A 19,839-nucleotide genomic window follows, 5' to 3' on the forward strand; every position below is an offset into this window, starting at 1 on the left:
GTTCGACTAAGCGCACAAAGCGTTCCCACATCTCTAATGGATTCACACAGTTTGTAATTAGAGCAGGAGGTTTGTATAACTGCAACTTGATATTCAAATGCATTTGCCTGGAAATCAATATAATCATTCTGCTGAAATGCTTTATCAGTGTCACATGCATGAAATAATCTACAGGGAATGTTTACAAACATGCAAAAGTGTTTATTTCTCATCTGTTCCTTTTTTCCCCCCACAGAAAATGCAGTCAGATTTGATGAGTCATGAGATTAGTTTGGAGGAAATGAAAAAAAGGAACCAGGCTAAAGAAATGTCCAAAAGGGTCCTTTCCCAAATAGAAATAGCCCAGGTAAGGTTGTTTGTAAAGTATTTGTTTCACATCAAAGTTGCTTGACAAATCTTGGAATAAATAGGCATAACACTTCAATTTTGTTTAATTTCCAAAAAAGTCAGGGATTTTATATAAACTTGACGAGGATAAGTTTAGAAATTACCATATACTACAAAAAAGTGGGTGTGTGCAGAGCACACGCGTACAAAGTGAAATGTCTTAGCATTTTGTCACTCTCTAAAGTCTTTCATTCATGCAAAATGATACAAATCTAAATATAATTTGTGACAAAATGTAAAGCAGTGTGACTTAGAACGTGTGTGTGTATGTGTATACATAAATCTTGTAATCACTAAAGGATAGAAACGGACAGCCTCCACACCCTCACAATGTGTAATGGAGGTGTAGAGGCTGTCCACATCCACAGTTGCCTGAAACACACCTTGTGTATTCAGGGTCCTAAGATGTAGCAAAAACTTGGTGATATCCTGTATATAGGAAGGGCCCATGGTGAAGAGAGGTCTTATCATATCCAAGAATGTTGCAATTGGTTCAAATATTGAGTTGGTGCCCACCACTATAGGACGCCCTGGGGGATTTTCTAGCCTTTTATAAACCTTTGGTAGCGTATACAGTACCGGGATGATAGGATCATCCACAGTCAAATATAACTTTAGTTGTTTATTGATCAGTCTCATAGATTCAGCCCAAGCTAGAAGAGCCTATATAACCTGTCCTATCCTGGGATTCGGGTCCTGAGCAAGAGGGAGGTAGTTGTCATGGTTAGAAAGTTGTCTCTGGATTCCAGAACGATATTGGCCTCTGTCCATGACATGCTGGTTTGATGATAATGGACTGATTAAACCCAAGATTCTGATTCTCAAGTGCCTGCCTTTGAAGATTAGAAATATTCGGCCATGAACACCTATCTACAGACCTTTTCTTCCTCTGCTTCAGCTTAGTTAATTCAGCCCATGCTAGTTGTATACTGTATATGTTTCCACAGCATGGCTTGTGGATGGCGAATTCGGTGAGCTTTTCTTCTTAAGGTCCCTAGACCGATTTATAATGGTGTTCCGTGTAGTATTGATGATGGGCTGGTCCCCAATAGAGAAAAGAAAGAATTGCCGGCGCCAAATCAGTTCTTTAAATAATAATAAATCCGAATAAAGACCAAACCATCTCTTGCAAAGTCCCAAAAGTGTCCTTGAACAAACAGGCAGTGAAGGGGTCAACGAACGGCTCACACCAAATAATAGTGCAATATGTAAAAAAGAGAAGAAAACAAACAGATAACGGTGCAGTACGCCAAAAAGTTGACATTAAAACATAAAAAACTCACACATGACAAACATAACACACAATGACAGACAGACACTAGCAAGACTATAATCCTAACAAAAAGCTATTTATTAACATTGAAATACTGGGTTCAGGAGGATACAGCACTTAAGTCCAGAGGGGTAAAATTGAAACCCTACTTACAGGACAGTAGATGGTAAAAGCAGTAAAGCTGAAGATCGCTCAGGTGCTTCTCTCTGATGATAACTCTAGCTCCTTTAGGGATTGCCTCGTGTGGGGGATGGATGTTGAGTCGCATGAAAACCGGAACTTCCTGGTGGATGTGACATCACACGCTGCGGTGTTACTGAAATCGCTGCTCCTCTTCCTCTCCTTTCCCCCCACAGCCTGCACAACTGCTGCCAATATCCTCCACAACCAAACAGACAGCTCTAAAAACAGAATAATGGTCCCCAATAGGCTCCTGTGCAGGAAACGTCCGAACAACCTGATCTTGCATAGTGCTGTGCTTCCCGTGTGCAAAAAAAGCTTTCCACCTCAGGTTCCTGAAAAACCTATTTTTGTCAAGATCCATTTTTAAAAAATCAACACTGTTGGTTGGCGCGAACGACAACCCCCCTCTGAAGGACATTGTTCTCAATCTCTGTAAGGGTATATGACGAGATGTTGATTACTGTCGAAAGCCCTGTTGGGATGACCGTGTTATCATCTGCTCTTGTGATTGGTGTGGTCTTCATCCCCCTCCTCTTCCTCTGGTAACGCTTCCCTGCCCTTCGCGTAGCTCCCTGTCTCCTACTTGGGATGAATCTTTCTCTAAAAAAGAGGCATCACTGGATTATTCGGAATCTGATGAATATGTCAGGTTCTGTCTCCCTTCAAAGGGTTTACGAAAAAAACGTCCCTGTTGGTTAGTGGACCGCTGATAAACCCAGCAGTAAACCTGATTGTTCTCATAATCATAAGCATCACGTTGATTTTTTCTTCTTTTTCTTAATTTGATCTCCTTTCTATATTCATCCATAGATTTATCCAGTTTCTCTTTCAATGTGGTGATCTTGGCAGGTATAAGCTTTAATTGAGCCTTTTTCTCATTATCAAGAATTTTATCCTTCACCACAGCAATCTCTTTTTGAACCTGATCGATTGTGTGGATGATTAGATCAAATGAACATTTATTAGGCTGAGTCCATGGTGACTCAGCCCGTGCGGAGGTGCGCTGAGGATGAGGGAAAGCGGGTGCTTTCCCTGGCCTTGGTTAGCGCGCCGTCCGGGGGCGTGTCTGGGGGCGTGCCAGTGACATCACGGAGCTGGTTCGCCCTCATTGGACGAACCGCTCACGTGACCGGCCCTGCACTCCCATGAGGGCTTGCATTGCCTCTTACTTACCTCAGTCTTGGACTCCCCTTCTCCTCTGGATGTCTGGTGCAGCGTCATAGCAAGTATCTGGACATTTCTTTGCTCCACAGTAGCCTTTGGGACACTATCATTTTTGTCTGCCACAGCTTATATCAGTTACACCTAGCTGTGGCATTAGGGAGTTATTTTCTCATGTTTTTCTCCCTTGTTTTCTCTGCTGACTCATTGTTTCCATTTTAGTCTTTGAGGGGACCCCACCTCTGCATATTTTAGACATTTATTTTCTGTCTTTCTCTGACTCTTTAGTATTATTGCCAGGGTTTAGCCACCACCTGCTGGCTACACAGCATCTAGGGTATTCATTCATTATATTTTCATTGTTGCTCTTTTTTCTGTGTTTACTTGGGTTTGTGTAGATATTGTTTTTTTTTCAGTCATTTGTATTATCATGTGTTGCTGATCGGCCGATCTCCATTGCATTTCCAGGGGAAATTATTTCCCCCTGGATTTGCATTATCATACCTATGTATTTTGCATGTTACATATTTTGGGTCTCTACATTTTTATTGTGTATTCTTTGGTTCAGCAGTGTTCAATAAGTATGTGTTATATTTTAATATTATTTTTGTGTTTTGTATTGCTAATAAAATCCATTTTGTACTTTCACATATTTCTCGTGTGCTTTCAACAAACCCTCTTTTTCTTTTTGTGTTCGTATATCATATTGGGTTGTTAGCACCACCAGAGGGTAAATTTAACCCCTACATCTGGCCTAGTGATTTATTTTGATTTCTGAGGGATGGTTTTGATTGCGGCACCAACTCTGTGCGTTACATATATATATATATATATATATATTGTAATTAACACTTATAATTCCAAAAATTAGTAAAAAAAAATGTTTTTAAGCATAAGTTGCTACCACACCAAGGTGTCCAACAAATATATACAAAAGGATGCTGGGTGCACACAAACATGAAACTCTAAGCCAACAAATACAGTAGAAACATGAAAAATATACTTAACAGAAGTCAAGGTGCTCGCAGATGGACAGGGAACAACAGCCAGTCAAGTAGACAAACAGAAAATAGAAAGTCTGCAGCACACTGAGTAGAAAAAAGGTAATTTATTATCAAAAAATCATCAGGCAATCAACATGCTCCAGAGCAACAAACGTTTTAGACCAAAAGGTATTTTCTCAAGCTCTGTTCTATAAATGAAGCAGGGACAGAATATATAGGAGAGACATAGGCGCAAAAACCATAATTATCCAACCTAAAAAAGCTGTGTAGTCAATGCTGCTTGTCAGAATGCCACAACCCTCTGTCTAAATCGCCCAGTATCAAGAATCTATATAAATCCACCTACTTAGTGTATAAACAGGAGAGTTGTAAGCTTATTGGCACTATTTTCAGCACCCCTTCGACTGCCGAATGTGAAAAAATGTTGGGCAGAAACCCGCTGGCGTCCCTAACAACCATGGTAGTTAGTGATAGCCATGTGCATGCACAGAGCTCAAAACCTCCTTAATGTGGGGGTGGAACCTAGTGCAGTGACGTCACTGGATGCCAATGTAAATAAACAAAGAGTGATGCAATATTAAACATCTATACTGCCTCACTAAGTACTAAAACCACAAAAAAAACAATATTGACTGTTAACAGGTCTCCCCAATACAACATCATGTGTGTTCTCACTGTACTCAAGAAGTACCATAATGCTTTTATAAAAAATGCACAACTACCACTATAGGCAGACACCAAGTAAAATAAAATAAACACATAAAGATCAATATACATAAATAGATAAATAAAAAAGGGAAAAAGTAATGCAATTGGGGGAAAGAAATAAAGGAGGGAAAGATAAACAGGGCACGGTAAACAAAAAGCTATAGTAAAGAGTCATAACCAATTTAGTCCTAATAATACAGCAATCTTAAATAGTCCAATCCAGGGGAGCTAATTAAACATCCTAAAACAGGGATAACTAGCATCATAGCCTAGGTTAAGCTATAGATAAAAGGTAAATTAGTGTAACATAGAACGTTTCAAACACACACAAATATATGGGAGACCCAATTATCTGGTCATGTAAATAGTCCAAGCTACAGTGGGTGCACGTGACGTGCTTGGACTTAAGGGAGCATAATGGTAACGGTTAACACAAAACATAATAAATGTTGTTCTCCCATACTGCATCGTACCAACACTACCCCAACAGTCATCCATGTTTTAGGTTGGATTATTATAGTTTTTGCGTCTTTTTTGTGTGTCTCTCCTATATATTCTGTCCCTGTCCCACACATACACATACATATAGTGTGTATATTGTGCAGTAATATCCAGACTGACCCCGGAGTATTTTAGATATTGTATTTTGTTTGTCCTTTTTCTGTGCACATTTATTTTAAATAGGATCAATAAATGTAAGTTTTATATTCTCATATTTATCTATCTTGACTGCAATCGCAGCGTTTGCCTTCTTGTGCTTCCATTCCTATAAATAATTCCTTGCGTGCACCTTGACTGACCTCTTAACCTATCTATACACAAGCTGACCAGGAGCCTCCCCTCCTGAAAAGTCTTGGTCTACTCTCAAGAATATAAAGCATTGCCAGATATTGGAGCAATTACAGCCATGGCTCTAGTAAATATATGTTGCAAATTCTGGGTTGTCATAGTAGTCTGATTAGTGCCTCGTCTCTGTGTAGTGGTGCATAGTTAAGAAGTTGTCATAAATTAATAATAACTGTTAACCCAACTGTAAATTTGACACAAATGTAAGACTGCTACGTCAATATTGAGCCAATTAAATAAATTAGGAATAGACACATCTTTGCTTCGCCTGTTGAGTCGTTATGTTAACAGCCCCACACAAAATAACCTTTTGTGCCTATTTTTGGAAAACTCTAAATTGGAGTTATCTTTATGAGCCACAACTGGCCATTTGCAACCATGCAATGAGTTTGCACTTTTACTCCACAGTTGGATAACTCTAAAATCGTCCCCAATGGGTATGATTAGTAGGAAGAGGACTGAATATGCAGGTCTGTTACCAAGAAGTCCAAATTTCACTCACAAATAACAACTATGTACTGTATATACTGACTCCAAATCTAAAATATTCTTTAAAAGATGTACAGTACCCTTAATAACTTTACCATGTGTAACAGGGTATGTCTATTATGCCTTTCTTTCCCCACCCTGTTATGTAAGTCCTGTTATCTCCAGGCAGAAATAGGTTAATCATATGGGTTTGTGCCCCACCCTTGTTCCTGGACATGGTGACTCATGTCCTGTTTAAGCCTATCAGGATAGGTATAGACCATGAGCCCACCCCTCCTGTCTTGTTCCTGCTCCAGTGAAGAGAGGAAGAAAAGAGCTATCAGTCTCTCCTATGGCAGGATGAGCGTGCTCACCCACAGCCTCTGAACTGGGGGAACATCAGGCTCAGCCACAGAGGCCTGAAAGATCAGGGCCTTCACCATCCAGAGGAATGGAACCTCTGAGACCATGCACCGCTGTGAGGAAGAACTGCAGTGAGTGCCACCCAATAAATATCCTGTACTAATATACCTCAGTCTGAGTATCAGTCCTTGGGCTGAGGGAGAAAAAGTGCGGTAGTGGGGGCTGATTTCTGGACACCCTGGAACCCACTGCGGCTGGAGGTGCTGAACACCTAAGAGAACCCAAGCCTGTCCTGATCTCCACACTCCCACAGATCAGCTCAACTCTTCTGCTCCCAACAGGTATTGCACCACACACTAGGTAGCATAGGCTGTGTAATCTCCCACTGAGGGGGGGGGGGGGGGGGAAACAGTGCTACACATGCATAAATAACAACCTCCAGTTGGATAACGACTCTCAAAATCATTGGTTCTCAACATGTATTCTCTTGAGGCACCCCAATACATAATGTGTACAGTAGTGGCTGAGGCACCCCTACAATATTGCAAATAATTACACACACACACACACAGGACATACAGACATACGGACACACACACACACACACACACACAAAACCAAACAGGAAAGATAGACCGTCACAGACAAATACACAGGCGAACAAATACACACAGACACCAATCCTCACCTTCCTCTGCTCGCAGCTCTCTCCTGACCCTGCTTCTTCTTCTGCTTGGCCACGCCCCCAAGGCTCCTGGCACAGGAGAAAACTGCCCAGACCCCTAGCAATTGCTCTGGGAAATCGGGTGTAATCCTACGGAACCTTATAATCCTCTCACAGAAACCCCAGGGTGCTGCAGAGCCCCATCTGTGAAACACTGCTCTAAAAATTGTGCAAAACATCAGGCACCATGTTATGTAGGCCAATTTATTTTCATTTCCACTTCTTTTTTTAAGATTTTACTTTGGGGCGGAGGAGGGACATTGCTTACCACTTTGGCAGTAAAGGGGTTACATTTAAAGACTGTTAATGTGCTTTCTTGCAAATTGCAAGTACTTTCTGTAAGTTCAATTGTGTGTTATCGTTTCACAATTGCTCCATTTTGGCTTCTGTATCACTTTTATTTTTTGTGGTTACAGTATGCATGGAATGATGCCATTTTAAAAAAATTGTGTGATCTAGTTTGGGGCAATAATTAATGCAGATAGCATTCATATCGTCTCAACAGCATCAAGAGAAAGACTGAAAACAAATATGGTGTCCTTGCAAACTGCAATCCTCTGGTGAGAGTTTAAAAACATTAACTTCACACAGAGACGCATAGGCAGAGCAAAACACTTGGTTTATTTTAATGCTTACTATAACTTACCATAGCTGAAGATTCAAAAATAGCTCCCCATCAAAACAGTATGTGCATGGTCTTCTGTGAGAAGAAAAAAAAAGCATCTACTTTTGAAAAGCAGAAGAAAAAAAGCAAGAAACAGTTCTCACTTTACTGTTCAAACATTTTTCCAAACATGATTTTTGTATTATTGATATGATGTAAATCTTGATGTGGTTTTTCATTATCCTTTTTTTCTCTGTTCAATCCCTTCTTTTGGGTTAGCTTGATAGGGCTCTGCTAAGCCAGGCATCCTAATGTGTTCCCTAAGGGTACTGCCAATACACAAAACTACTGCAATTACACCTATTTTAGGTATAGTCCCAAGTGATATATATATATATATATATATATATATATATATATATATATATATATATATATATATATATATATATATATATATATATATATCTCCTGAAACCTCCCTTCAAACAACACAGGGAGAGACACGTGCTCAAAATGCAGCTTATACCTGGGAGCTATGTTAATAAGAGTAATTACAATATACACTTTGCATATCCTATTAGGGTATCTCCTATGTATCTCAGGTGTTCTGTTTTTGGAGCACAGATGCCTCTTCCTGTGTTGTTTGAATGAAGCTTTGATGGGACATATGGAGCACTTGCAAGTATACCAAAATGGGACCCCTCTCTCTTCCTCTCTTCTCTCCCTCTCGTCCCCCCTCCCCCTCTCTCTCCCCCCTCCTCTCTCCCCCCTCCTCTATCTCTCTCTCCCCCCTCCTCTATCTCTCTCTCCCCCTCCTCTATCTCTCTCTCCCCTCCTCTCTCTCGTTCCCCCCTCCTCTCTCCCCCCCCTCCTCTCTCTCTCCCCCCCCCCTCCTCTCTCTCTCCCCCCCTCCTCTCTCTCTCCCCCCCTCCTCTCTCTCTCCCCCCCTCCTCTCTCTCTCCCCCCCTCCTCTCTCTCTCCCCCCTCCTCTCTCTCTCCCCCCCTCCTCTCTCTCTCCCCCCCCCTCCTCTCTCTCTCCCCCCCCCTCCTCTCTCTCTCCCCCCCTCCTCTCTCTCCCCCCCCCTCCTCTCTCTCCCCCCCCCTCCTCTCTCCCTCCCCCCTCCTCTCTCTCTCCCCCCTCCTCTCTCTCTCTCCCCCCTCCTCTCTCTCTCCCCCCCCTCCTCTCTCTGTCCCCCACCCCTCCTCTGTCTCTCCCCCCCCTCCTCTCTCTCTCCCCCCCCTCCTCTCTCTCTCCTCCCCTCCCCTCCTAGCTAAATGCTGCATTAACAATAACAGGGCTCTCTGGATAGGCATTGCTACAAGGAACAGCGCTCTTGCATATCATTAGTACTAAGGTCTGTTATACTAACACAAGGGTCTATTACAGGCTGACAACAGCACTTAACACTGTGTTAGTGAGCTTTGAAGAAATCAGTTTGCTCTTAACAAGGCATTAGCTTAAATTAACACCTTGTTAAGTCAATAATGGAGCTTTGAGGGTGGACCCTTTTGTTCTGTTAAATATTTCTGTCAAAATACTAAATAAAGTGTTTAAGAAAAAAATATAATTCAGAAATATGTTTTCCTTTGGTACAATACCACATATATCCTTTAAAGGATCAAACTTGTATATTCCAACAATTTTTATACACCCTGTTGAATGAACACAAGAACAATGAATGACTTACCTGTAGTTTGTGATGTACCAATATACCAAATAACTTTAATTACAGTACAGTAGCCACAGCGCACAATTCAGAATTAATGAGCTGCTATTGTGCATTTTTTCATTCTCATTGATACTAATAATAATAATAGCAAAACCAGGTGGTGGAATCATAGTTTAATATTAAGAAATGCACATGGCTGAGGCTGGAAGCGTTGTAACCAGCATCTGTAACCTGTAGAGAAAAATCCAAATATGAAGTTCTTTGAATTCCTTGTTCTCCATACCATCCCTTTCTTTTAAATAAAATTGTAATCAAATTATTTGTTTTAAAACTGCATATGAGGACCAAGGTAGATCTCCTCATAGATATATCTGCATACAGATTTTTAAGACACTTCTACAAAATATGGCCTCTATTCCATTAACTATATGAGACAAGTGCAAACCTCTTGAAAATATTTCCCAAGTTCACCAGTGACTTGTGCTGATTTTACAGAAAAAATGTCAAGAGGTGTCCACAAAGTTCCGATTGTTCCAGAAACCAGCTAATTTTGAGCAGCGCCTGATAGAATGCCAAAGAATTCTGGATGAGGTCAAGGTAGAGTTGCCAGTTTTGGAGATGAAAAGTTTTGAACAGGAGATTGTTCAAACACAGTTGGATCAGTGTATGGTAAGTGTGTCTTCATCCAAGCTTGTATTAACCAAAAAAAAACCATAGTTTTTTTTAAATTATATGTATCAATTTACTAATGATTAGGACATTAACATGTATTGCAATTCATTGTCAACCTGTGTAGCAGTGAATGATTTAAAGAATGTGTGTATTATACGAGTGGACTAATGCCTTTAAAATCTGATTGATAAGCTAAACTCAATGTTACCCACGTTAATTGTGTTCTTGTAGTACTACAGTATGTGTTTCTGCTATCCTAACTACTGTATTTCGCCATTATTGTGGTTAATGGAGCAACAAAAAACAAATGTGTATTTAATCTGTTTGTTTGTAAGGTCATTAAAAGGTCTAGTAAGCATAGCCAGGGGTAAATTATTCAGAGCACTTAGGAGGAAGAGGAGTTTGAAGAAATCATTTACATTTTCACTCAAACTCTGTATGGAAAATATTATACATGTGTATGTGTGTAAAGATAGAATGTGAGGGGGCTTAAAAAAAACACATTTACATCATTTTGTATTTGTTTTTAGATCATTATTGTGAGTTTTCTATACATGCCAATTATAGCCTGTGTAAATAAAGGGGGACTTGCTGCTAATAGTAACTGAGCTTGCAAATATAGGTGAATTAACTTACAGTATAATCATCAGGTAGTCCGAATTGACTTGTATTCCATGTATTTAGTCTAATTGTATTTCAAAATTAGATAGTCAAATATGATTAATGATATTCTGTAACATTTGGGCATATGCCGTGTCAGAAATCATTACTATGACGGAAATAGTGTGACTGATCAGTGACATATCTGACATGATACAAGCTGCAAGATATATATTTTCTTAGGTCTCAATAAAAGATAGATTCCATTAGCTGGGATGAGGTATGGAATGGATAGCTTGCTTGTGGGTACACTTTATATATCCCCCAATGGCCTTTTTAAAAATCATTAGTCCACAACTCCATTACAAGTATACTTCCCATATAAATCTGTCTTATATACATTTGTGACAGTTCTATTATCAATCCATTCAAGAAGTTATAACACTTTCACATTCTCTTGTTTGCCATTTTGGTAGCTAAGGAGTGTTTTCTAAAGGTGGAAAACATTACTTATTTAGGAAATAATAAAATGGTGGCTAATATACAGTAGAGGCAACGTTTATTCTAACATTTGCCGTAAACTAGCCGGGTTACATTCTGGGTATGTGCTGGGTATGTGCTGGGTATGTTCTGGGCTAGTTTGAGGCACGTTTAAGGCATTTCTGCATTGACTAACGACCCATAGGATTAACACAGCAGGGATCCCTGGCATTCCAATTCAGTTTGAATGGGACTGCCAGGGACCCCCACTGTTAATCTGATAGGCCATTAATCAATGCAGAAATGCTGGGGCTAGTTTAAGGCAAGTTTAAGGCATGTATTCAGAATGTACCTGGGTGTTTCCTGGGTTTTTTGGGGAATTGCCACTGGTTTTTGTTCAAATAAGAGTTGCCTCTACTGTAAGTAAAACGTATACATGGTCACTGTAGGCTATTCTATGTTTTACAGCAGAACATATACAGATTTACTGAATGTAAGAAACTAGTAATGATCTACATTCTACGCCGTGTCCAAATGGTGTTGCAATTTCATTTACACTCTTTTCCATGTCTTTTAAATGACTTCCAATAGAAAATGTACAAAACTTTGAGTGAGGTGAAATCTGAAGTGGAAACGGTGATAAAAACTGGTCGTCAAATTGTGCAGAAACAGCAGACTGAAAACCCAAAAGATCTGGATGAAAGACTAACTGCACTAAAGGTTCAATACAATGATTTGGGAGCAAAGGTATGTATTTGTTTTTAAGTATTATAATGTCAACATAAAAATACTACATTTTAATGTAAGAAATCTATTCTTTTTCTTCAAAGAAAACTATTATTATTATAATTTATTAATAAAGCACCAACATATTATTCAGCTCAGTATAAGGTGACCATATTTGTCCCGACAAAACCCGGGACAAATGTCATGCATGCGCAATCAGCGCTCGCCAACTGCGCATGCGCAAACGTTGAGCGCGGACTGTGCAAGCGCGAAGAGAGCTTGCCAACCATGTATGCGCAAACTAGCCAACAACACATATGCGAATGGTGTTTGCTGGTTGCTCATGCACATGCGTATTCAGAGCTTGCCGGTCATACATGCGCACAAGCAGCCAGCAAGTGCCGATTGCATGTGCGTATGAGCAGCTGGCAAGTGCTGATTCATGGATGCGCAGTTGGCACTCGTCAAGGGGATCCAAAAACCGGGACATCACCTGAAAAAGTCGAGACAAAACTCTAAAAACCCGGTACTGTCCCGGCTAAACTGGGACATGTGGTTGCCCTAGCTCAGTACAATGAATGTATAAATACATGTAACATACATGAATATTACAAATTTAAGACATTCTGGTACAATAGAAAAAGAGGTCACTGATCCATAAAGCTTACAACCTGAAAAGCTAAATAGAACAGTTGAAAAACAGGAAATCGGCCATATAGGTTTTTAGTTTTGATGTTCTGTGGCAGTACAGCATTAACATATTAGCTGGCGAGCTCGTCTTTTGGCATTGGGTGACAGGTGTCATAATGAACAATGAAGGCATTAGTATAAGGTAGCAGGAAGATGTTGGCTAGGCATCCTTGAGAAGTTGACTTTTTAAGTTGGCATACCTTTAAACCTGTTAAAAGTGGGGAAGAAACTGATGTTTTAGACAGGGAATTCCAAATATCAAAAACAGCCTGAACTCAAGAACTCACCTTTGGAGGCGAGAGTGTGAATAGGTTATGAGAGAATAGGAGAGGAGGATGAGAAAGAACTTAGGTTTATGCAGGGTACTTAGAGATGGGGTCTGGATGTACAGAAGGCAGTGACATGCTGAGCGTGTCTTCCCATTGCCAATAGATGCTCCTTCCAATGCCATAATTACTTTTGCTGGTTTCTTTTGAGTTGCATATGGCCCAGATTGTCTTCCTCTTTCTCTATTTTGCACCAAGTACTACAGTACATTCCCTCCACATTATTATTCTAACTTGGAATCCTGGCTTTACTTTACTATCCTCTGATTCTCCCACTTCCCTACAAGGGGACTTTGAGTGGCATATTGTTGTCTCCTCTTCTAGTCTTGTTTATACTTTAAAATGTATTTTTTTGGCTCCATTAATAGACTTAGAACACAAAAAGAACACCTGCCTAGACAGGTGAAAGAACCCCTTTTGAACAAGCACTCATACGGTGATAGGTACAGATAGATTAAAAAAATGAACCTTTATTAGTGTATATGGGTAAAATAAGTGAGGTACATAAACACTCAACACAATTAAAAACGTATTAAACGAATTGCCCCTAGGTCTATTTATAAACTAATACTTGAAGGAGAATGTTTGGGGGTGTCTGGTACCATATGAAAGAAATTTTTTTTAAAACTAATATGGTGCCTCAGTGTGGTCTATCTATAATGTTTGAAAGAGTCTGGTGTGTGTCACTCGAGTGTAGTGACAGTCAAACTACCTCACTTATTTTACCCATATACACTAATAAAGGTTCATTTTTTTAATCTATCTGTACCTATCACCGTATGAGTGCTTGTTCAAAAGGGGTTCTTTCACCTGTCTAGGCAGGTGTTCTTTTTGTGTTCTATGACTCTCTCACCCCTGGCACCTAATCATTGACAGTAGCTAGAGCTCACAACCCTTCCCCCTCTCACTCCCTATTATTCCATTAATAGACTTATTCTAGCATCCACAATGATGGTCAATATATACAGTGGCGGCCACCCTAAGTCTAAAGCGGCCGCCACCGCGGGTAATTTAAAACCGCGTGCAGGCGCGTTTTTTTCTCAATGCGTGCCGCGCGCCGCGCGTCACTGGTGCCTACGTCGGTAAGCCGATCACGCGTGCCACGGTTCCGCCGGCATCCCGAAGGCTTCCGTGACGCGTTGGGTGCTGGGGATCACGCCGGTATGTGTGGGGGATCAGGGGAAGCAGAGGCGGAGCAGCCAGGGGGTCGCGACCGGAGGAAGGGAGGAAGGGAAGATGCAGCTGGCGCGCGGCCAAGTTCGGCGCTAGCCGAACAAAGCCCCGGAAAATTACGGGCATTTGTTAGATTAAAGATGGCCGCAGCAGTAGACATTGTCTTTACTACAAACTGTTCTGTTTCTAACGTCTGTTTCCACCTTTCTCACTCTCCAATCACCACATTATTTAAATTCCAATCTCTCTCTCCACTCATGCTCTACCTGTTCCTCTTACTGCTCACATTATTTGTTTTATCAACCTCTCAAGCCACTCTATTTTTAACTGAAACAGCTCTTCACCCTGCTCTTTCTCTGAGCCTGATAATCTTGTCCATTCTGACACACCTGTAGTCACTTCACTAATCTCCAGCCTTGGTAAAATTCAGAAGCACACTTTTTTTTTTTAACATCTGTACTCACTCCTCTGAACACCTCAAAATTAAATCTCACATTCATACTGATTTTCTTCACTGCTAGTTTTTACATTGTTTCAGATCTGCTCTTTCCCGTCCCATGAATAATTATTTTCCTCTAATTAACACTCAAAACATGTCATCTATTCATCTATCTCTATCTGACTTACTCCTTCTTTCACACATTTTTCTCACCTGTTGGTGGAAATACTGTATATTAGTAGCTATTCATCATCTTTGCCCCTTCAACATACTGTGTCAATACTACTCCGCAATATCTCATGCTTCCAAACTACTTGTACTGTACATCTGCTACTTTTGCATGCTTAATTGCCCTAATCCCCATTTTCTCCTATGCCTTTTGCAATCTGGTTTACTTACTGTTCACCCAACTGAAACCATGCTTTCTAAAATAGCCAATGGTCTACTCATGCAACTAAATTTCATGCTCATTTCTCCCTTTTATTCTTCTTCACCTCCCTGACCTCTGCAGCTTTTAATACTATTATATTTCAGCCTGTGCCATGCCCCATCTACACTTTTTCCATTACAGTAAATAACACCTCACTTTAGTCACCGAAGCACATTGACTAGGTGTTTAATTCAACTCCTCACACTCCTTTTCACATGTTGCTTCCTCTGCAACATTGCAGATTTGTCTTTTCCTCTGCATCTCTACAACTGCAATTCATGCTTTTATTTACTACCATTTTTACTGTTATAATCTACTGCTAACTGGTCTCCCTTACATTCTATCTTAAATGTTGCAGCAGGAATCATCTTACTTTCTCCTAGACCAATCTGTAGTCTTCTCCTCAAAACATTCCTCTACTGGTTTTCTATTGAATTACTGTAGGTACCAACGGAAAATGTATCCTCTTCTTCAAAGCTCTATCTGACCTTCTCTATATCTGACTTTACTCCTGCTTGCCTCGTCTGCTCTGCTCATACTGTAGCTATATTCATTCCACCTTAGTTGTTCACTCCCATCTCAAACCATTAGCACTCATAGGCCCTTATCTGTATTGAACTTTGTTACAATAAGTACTCGGCACTATCAACTCCAATATGACAATTCACTTCCTGAATAAAGCATTTCAATAATCCACTATATACACTCATGAAAACAGTTCTCCATACCCAAATATGTCATCTTACTTATGCACTGCCAGCTATTGCATTTACTTCTTGAAATGTTTCTGTAGATCTCCCAATATATTATTCAAGGTTGAGATTTTCTTTCCTATAATGGGATTTTTATATTGGGAGCCTGTTATTCTATTTTAATTTCCTGTATTGTAATGTCTGTTGTCCTCTGAAGCATGGTTGGAATAAAACTGTACATTCATTCATACATACATACATGTAATTATGATGGAGTAATATTGAAGTATCTTGTCCACACAAAGGCATAGATAAGCCTTAAATGTATTAATTGTATCAGAGTTTTCTTTTACTGTAACTATTATTTATTTTTTTGCAAAATATGTGGTATCTCGTTTTCAGACTCAGACTAAGCCCTAACATGCTGTAAATATTGAACAAACCTCCTGACATTAATGCTTCTGTTTCCCTCTTTTCTATTAAGAAGAAACCTTTCTATGTAGCTACTTTTATAATATTATTTCTTCAAAATCAGTATAAATTGTAAGGTCAAGCATATTGAAATTCTGAATGCCATGCATGTATGTGACAAGGCACACTTAAGGCTGGATGAGCAATCAAGCACGCTAAAACAAATAATTCTAAATAACTTTAAATAAATGAAAAAGCAATATGTATTTTATCCTGCTGTTGGGGCAAATGTGATACCACTCAGGGTGATAATGTGCAGAAACCCCTCCCTGAACTTTCTTTAGGTTGCAATGATCCTGGATCCATTGTCTAAAATAATTTACACCTTTGCACTAGAAAAGATTATAATAATATGAATATTTAGATTAGCATCTATTTCCAAGTGCTTTACATGAAATCTGAGTTAGAATGGGCCATTACAATTCTGGAATTTAAGGCTATACCTTCATATTTTCACTCACTTTCAACATTGAAATATTCAATGCCACATCTATTATAAATTCTATCTTTCTGTGAAATATTCAATGCCACATCTATTATATATTCTATCTTTCTGTGATGTGTTCACATTATTCTATGTATGAACAAACAGAACTGTGGATTGAGGAATTCATTTAACAGCATTTGGATCTGTCAAAAAGAGCAAATATGCTATTATACTCTTGATGAATCAGTGATTAATTGCTCAGTTTACTTTTGGTCATAAATAAATCCTCTGCCAAATATAGTCTGCTCAGAAGTACATTTTAAATAAATCTAAAGTAAATGAGTTGACTGGAAATACAGTTGCCAAATATAATTCAAATAGACACCTTGCTATAAAATTCCCTTTATTCATCTCTTGTCTGAGAAACTTCAGATGTATTTACAAAATTATTATTAACCTATTTATAGGAGGCCACAAGTTATATAAATTATACAGGTATAAGAATATATTTTGCTTGATACTCGTCAGCATAAAAAATTGAGTTACTTTATTTTATCACAAAAAAAAAGAATTATTGAGCACAATTTAATGTTTATGCTATATATTTTTTAGCAATAGAAGAACAACCCTTATTAAAATAAATTGCATAAGCTATTAAACAGCTGTTTGAATTAGTAATTAGTATAACTATGCTATCAACCCTTTCCATTTTGGAAAATTAGAAGCTCAAGATGTTTCTCTCCAGCCACGCTCAAATCCAGGTGGAAACTTCTCCATGTACTGCTTGGGAATGCTCCAGCCACACTCCAAATACCCTACCATCCAATCCAGGTGGAAATATCTCCATCTACTGCTTGGGAAAGCTCCAGACACACTCCAAATACCCTACCATCCAATCCAAGTGGACACTTTTCCATGTGTAACAGTGTTTCCCCCACCCGGTGGGAGATTTTTCCATTACTACAGTGTATGGTGCATATACCTGCTGGTAACAAGAGGGTTGAATCATCCGCCGGTAGTAGTGGGGACACAGGACTAGGCTTCTGGGGTTCATACCCCACATATCTCTTTAGCAGTGCAGCACCTTCCTCTGCAGCAGGCTCCAGGAACTGAAGGTGATCTCCCACGATAGAACTTATTACCTCTCCCCCTAGTAAGGTCACGAACCAGGCAGGAGGTATATAACAACAGTAACGGTTTATTGTCTTCTGTACAGCACAGTAACACGGCAGGCTTCTGCCCAATGCAGTACTTTCAGCTCCTACTGAAGGATGGACCACCACTACATGCCAAGGGCACCCGCAGCTGTCCTAGCTCTTTCCCACCTCCCTAGCAGAAGCAGTGGTATGGTCCACACTCACTCTCCCCGGGAGGGAAGAGCACAAGGGAAGGCTCCTAGTTGTGTGACCTGCCTTCCTCAGTGCGGGAAGGACACTACTAAATTTAGAGTGGTCCTGCCTTCAAGTACTGCCAAGAAGAGGGCACCAGGTCTGGCTCATGATTGGTCATGCCCAGACCTGATTTCACCGCCACCCGATGTCACTCAAGTGCAGCTCCTCTGAGGGGGAAACCCCCCAGCAACTACTGGCAACCTGATTGTATCAGGGTTTACTGCCAGCCCAAGGGCAGACTAGTAGCCATCAGGTGACCTCGCTACACATGTACTCCAGCCACACTCCAAATACCCTACAACCCAATCCAGGTGGAAACTTCTCCATGTACTGCTTGGGAAAGAGGGAGCCAGATTTACTGAACAGTGCTAAGCCTATAGCACCTTACAGCCCATTTAAGTTACAGCTGCTTAATAAATATGGCCTTTTGTCTTTATTAATAAGAACAACTTTAATAAACCATTCACTGTCAGAGAGACCTACAGCAAAACATTCAATTTTCGCAATAAATCAAATATAACCTACATAGATTTAGGGAAGCAAGTACCGTTATGTTGTTTACAAAGCCAAAACGAAGCAGAACCCTCTCCTTGAAGCATGTCTGTTATGACTTAGATGTCTTTGCACACATAATGCAAATAAAAAGTATGTTTTGGGAGTCTTTTTTTGTGGAGGTCATCAGTCATGTTTATTCACCTAGATACAAATGTAAACATTCAATACATATCAAGTATGGATGCTATCTCTCCAAAGTAATGCAGATTGTTAAAATTCAGGAATGCAAGTCTGATTAAAATGTTGCTGCAGGCTTGCCAGCAGGGTGTTTGTCCAATACCACTTCTACCTATACCATCCTCAGTCTAGTGCACATAAGATTCAGAAATGTCACAGCATACATTATTTTAATCTGTTTCATTGCAGTATGCAGGACTCCCTGTGAATTTAGTATTAGTGTTAAGTAATTTTTATCGGAAACCAACAAAGGTCTTTTTCATGCTTTGTGCTTTGATACTTGAGTATTGGGCTATAAAACCAGAAATGTTCTAGGTAGGAGACCATAGGCTAATTTAAAAAGATGACTAGGGAGTAGTTCTTAATTAAGCTGCCAAATTGCTTCAACCTTTTTATTTAATGCCATTTGAAATAAGACATCTTGTTTCATTTTAGCATATAATGAACAGGAACAAAACTCAATAGGACACTTAGTTCTTTCAGTGATGAGTGGGGGTGGTGGAGGTAGGAAGGTAGAAATACATCAAGTGATTTCAGAGATACTCCATTGCATATATTTATCATTGCCTAGGGCACAGAGAATCTTGTTGGATGGGCACAAAAAAACCTTCATAGCTTCAGTTTAGGACTGGCGTACCCTTTACACATTCCTCTATATACCGGACTTCTGTCAAAAAACTGGAATATAGAGGTTTTGTGCAGTACAAACAACTGGGGGATCTGTTATGAAAGAACTCTGATAAATAAAGATGCATGCTTCTTTATTGGAATGGGATATCTGTAAGAAAAATCACACAATTGAAAACACATCTCGCTTTATTCATCAAACCGTTGTCGCATATCCAAGCTGAAAATGGCATCCTTGGTTGTGATTTGGTTCTGGCTGTGCCATCTGTGTGGTGTGCCAATGAAATCTCACAAAATGTGGTATTCACATGCAATTTAATAAACTAACAGATTGCATTTTGCAGGGAAATGCTAACCCAGAGATCTTAGACATGCAAGACTGTGGATTTCAGAGGGAGAGTTCTTTATTGTGTCCTCCATGCCATATACAGTATGCCACAAAAACACGTAATCTATTCAGTTTGTGGGGAGACGATAGTCAAATACTTGAAAATGTTGCATATTTTTGCATTGTATTGCATATTACTGTATATATTATGCAAATGTATGCTTACATAATTTTTCCTTGA

General features: G+C 39.8%; 1 protein-coding gene across 17 annotated transcripts in view; it reads left to right on the forward strand.

The window, feature by feature from the left end:
* DMD (dystrophin) overlaps nt 1-19,839 on the forward strand; it is a 2,761,517-nt gene that overhangs the window by 1,320,586 nt on the left and 1,421,092 nt on the right. For all 17 annotated transcript variants that reach the window (XM_075590265.1, XM_075590266.1, XM_075590270.1 and 14 more), the window contains 3 exons: nt 236-346; nt 9,890-10,063; nt 11,738-11,893. In XM_075590265.1, the coding sequence (XP_075446380.1) occupies nt 236-346; nt 9,890-10,063; nt 11,738-11,893 (441 nt within the window). The remainder of the gene's footprint in view (nt 1-235; nt 347-9,889; nt 10,064-11,737; nt 11,894-19,839) is intronic.

Source organism: Ascaphus truei, chromosome 3, assembly GCF_040206685.1.
Source record: "Ascaphus truei isolate aAscTru1 chromosome 3, aAscTru1.hap1, whole genome shotgun sequence".
NCBI lineage: Eukaryota > Metazoa > Chordata > Amphibia > Anura > Ascaphidae > Ascaphus > Ascaphus truei.